This window comes from Microtus ochrogaster, linkage group LG5 (assembly GCF_000317375.1).
Source record: "Microtus ochrogaster isolate Prairie Vole_2 linkage group LG5, MicOch1.0, whole genome shotgun sequence".
In the NCBI taxonomy this organism is placed as follows: domain Eukaryota; kingdom Metazoa; phylum Chordata; class Mammalia; order Rodentia; family Cricetidae; genus Microtus; species Microtus ochrogaster.
The window spans coordinates 17,259,176-17,262,581 of NC_022031.1; the positions used below are offsets into that span (position 1 = coordinate 17,259,176).

The 3,406-nt window shown below is 41.4% G+C and overlaps 1 protein-coding gene across 1 annotated transcript in view; it reads right to left on the reverse strand.

Moving 5' to 3' along the window:
- The window catches only part of Mcmdc2 (minichromosome maintenance domain containing 2), a 33,740-nt gene that overhangs the window by 25,124 nt on the left and 5,210 nt on the right, over positions 1-3,406 (reverse strand). Inside the window, exon 6 of the mRNA XM_026786803.1 lies at positions 1,129-1,263. Within this exon, the coding sequence (XP_026642604.1) occupies positions 1,129-1,263 (135 nt within the window). The remainder of the gene's footprint in view (positions 1-1,128; positions 1,264-3,406) is intronic.

The following is a 3,406-nucleotide window of genomic DNA, read 5'->3' on the forward strand; positions in this document are numbered from 1 at the left end:
AGCCTTTGAGACAGGAAGCAAGTGAAAAGGTAAGGCTGCTCTCCATTTGGAGTTAGGTAATGCTAAATCATGCTGGAGCTGTTCAGGGACACTGGTGGTTAGGAAGGTGATATTTGAGTCCCCTGGCCTGTATCTGTTCTCTTCCAGGACTCAGGAAAGAAAAAGGCAGTGCTTACTGATCTCTTCCTCAGACCACAGCAGTTACTTTGAACTTACTGAGCAAATGAATCTCTTAACTCTTGGTAACTTGAAAGAGTTTCTGCTTCTTACTATGTGTACCCCAGGTTGACCAAGAACTCATTGATGTGGGATGTCCTGTATATGTATTGCTTTTATTGGTTGATGAATAAAGCTATTTTAGCCAATGTTTAAGCTTAGTAGAGTAAAGCCAGCCAGTTGCTGAGGAAACAAGACATGTAGAAAATGAGGGAATGCTACAGCCACATGGCAATACATAGACTAATAAAAATGAGTTAATTTAAGATGTAAGAGCTAGCTAGGAATATGCCTGAGCCATCAGCCGAACAGTGGAACAGTGTTGTAATTAATAGAGTTTCTGTGTGATTACTTGGGTCTGGGCAGCGAGGAAACAAATGCACAGTCTCAGTTTACAACTCATGATCCTCCTGCTTCTGCCACCAAGCACTAGATTTGTATACACTACCAAGCTCAGAAAAATGTCAGAGACAGTTTTCTCACTGTTAACTTACAAAAAATCCATGTAAGATTTAGTTCAAGAAAGGTCCTCAATTCCATCAAGATTGTAATTACATATCCTTCCTTAATGACACGGATGCAGGGTTGTTCCACTGGATAGTTTTGTGTCTTTTATTTGGAGGTAGAGCCCTGCTATATGACTCCAGCTGAGTGGCATCTCATTATTCAGCTCAGGCTGGTCTAAGCTTGTGCTCAGCCTCTCAAGTGCTGGGGTTACATGTGTGCGCATCCCCGCACTTGGCTTAGTGGCCACCTGTCTGACCACCTACCATATAAATTAGGAGGAGACAGCCTGATGTTGTTTTACTGTGTTTCTACTGCTTAGGAAAGGGCCTAGCACAAAGGTAAGCAAGACTGTTTGTTGAATTCAAGGACTTTAACGTGTATGTTAACATATATGCTTCAGCTTACCTTTTGCTGGGTAAGGAGTGATACTATTTGCTTCTACACAGAGAGCAGTTTGTGAAGTTTTGATACAGACTGGGATTCCAATAATTTTATATTCATTTCCTATTTTCATTTTATTCACTAGTTCATCTGTGGTTATTAAACACAAAAGAAATAACATTTACTAAATGAAAATTGCATATCATTGTATGGCTCACATATCTGGGAACAGTGACCATTCAGTAGCCCAGTTAGTAGTGAAGCATTTACTTTTGTTCAGTATGGTATCCATATGCAATGGACCAACAATGGAAACCAAGGCCATTTTATTGCTGATGTATGTTAACATTTATAAGTAATATGAATTAACTTCAAGAGGCATGTGATACAGAAACTAGGTTAATTAAATATTCACCTACAATGCAGTCAAGAGGAAAAAATACCATTCTGTATAAGATAAAACATCTTTTGACTAAATGCTAAAGAATGTAAAAAGCTGGGCACGGCAGCAAAGAATGCCTGCCATGCACTTTATTGGGCTGAGCACACCTGTAACCTCAGTGCTAAGTGGTCTAGTGGGGAGGCAGGCAATTCCTGGAGCTCAGGGGCCAGGCTAGTGCACTGGATGAGCACCGCATTCTGTGAGAGACTCTGTTTCAAGAACAGGGTGGGGAGAGAGAGATCTGTAGGATCTTCAGTACTGACATGTACATGGCCACAGGAACAAGTACATATACTACAAATACCACACACACACACACACACACACACACACACACACACACACCCTTTCTCTCCCTTACCTCCCCTCTCACACCTGAACACAAGCACTGAACATCTCAAGCTAACTAAACAATGAAAAAACACAACAAAGGATGCGGGATTACAAGACTCATCTCTCTAAACAAATATTTTTAATTTCTCAATTTTTAGCTCAATGAAAAAGGTAAAGCTCCATTTTTGTCCCAGCTCTAGCTTCTTCCCTTGGTGCCTGATCCTGTGAGTGATGTCCTGCTCCATGGCAGACACTTAGCTCCTTGCACTTATTCATCAGTTCTCAGTAAATAGTCATACGTAAATGTCATTCTCATCTTTAACAAATATTTACTATGTGCAGCAAAATCCCAAATCTCTTCTTTTACGATGTTCATATCTTAATACATTTCTTTTGAGGTGGGGTCTCACTGTGTAGATCTGGCTGGCCTGGAACTTGCTGCGTAGATTAGGCTGGCCTTGAACTCATGAGTACCCCTGAGCGATGGGATTAAAAGCACACACTGCCACACCTGGCTCCATATTCTAATATGAACACAAAGTACACACTTATAGAACAGTGTGGTATCATTACTGTAAAGAGGCCACGACCCTGCCACTTGGTAACTCTTGATAAAGACTACTGGAGTGGGTGCTGACAGCTGCCGTGGGAGTAATCCACGGGTGATAACTAGTACTCAACAGGCCGACCCACCAGACAAGTGACTCTCTGTGGGCAGCCCCACTAGGGAAAGTCCGTGGGGTCACTGGCTGTGGAAACCGACTGCTCCTGTCTGTAATTTCTCTCATGTGCCACTTCATTCCTTCCCTAAGAACTGCTATGGGTGTTTTCCCACTGTGTGTGTGTTTATCTCATGTATGTGTTCCATCTATTGGGCACATATAGCTGTGAATGGTCAGGCAGGTGATTTCTGCTTTATCTGTATTACTCTGGTGAATAGAAATAACACTATGATATTTTTCATTATTCAGACTGACATAGGAAAGCAATAGTTTTCTTGGTCACAAAGACAGTTAATTTTAGACTTTAGAACAAATTCCAAGCAGACTGGTTGCTCCGGGAGATGAATATCTATGATTGCCCCTAGAGAAAAATTCATGAGGTCATTTTCCCAGGTGTTTGCTAATTCAAGGTCAGAGCTTGAAGCGACTTTAGTAGCCATAACTTTCTCAGCAACTGACTTTTGTCACACAGTCCCAGCCTCAGTTTGTGTTACAAGCTCAAGGTTCAGCCAACTGTTTGCTTTCTGTCTGAGAACCCTCACCATTTAGGCTACGTGCATGGAGATGTATGCATGTAAAAAGAGACACGTAGCTATATGTAAAGAACGTAACTGTGTAGAGACAGAGATTCTCAGAGAGGATTATTTAAGATGAAGTAAAAGAGAAAGTTACCATCAGAAAGTATGTTATTTCTTATTTACCCATCAGCTAGAAAAGTCTAGCCCTCACCGCATTTGTGGATTTTTTTTTCATACCCTGGTGCTGACTGGAGTGGGGCTGTCTCTGACTCTTTTTTTTTTTTTTT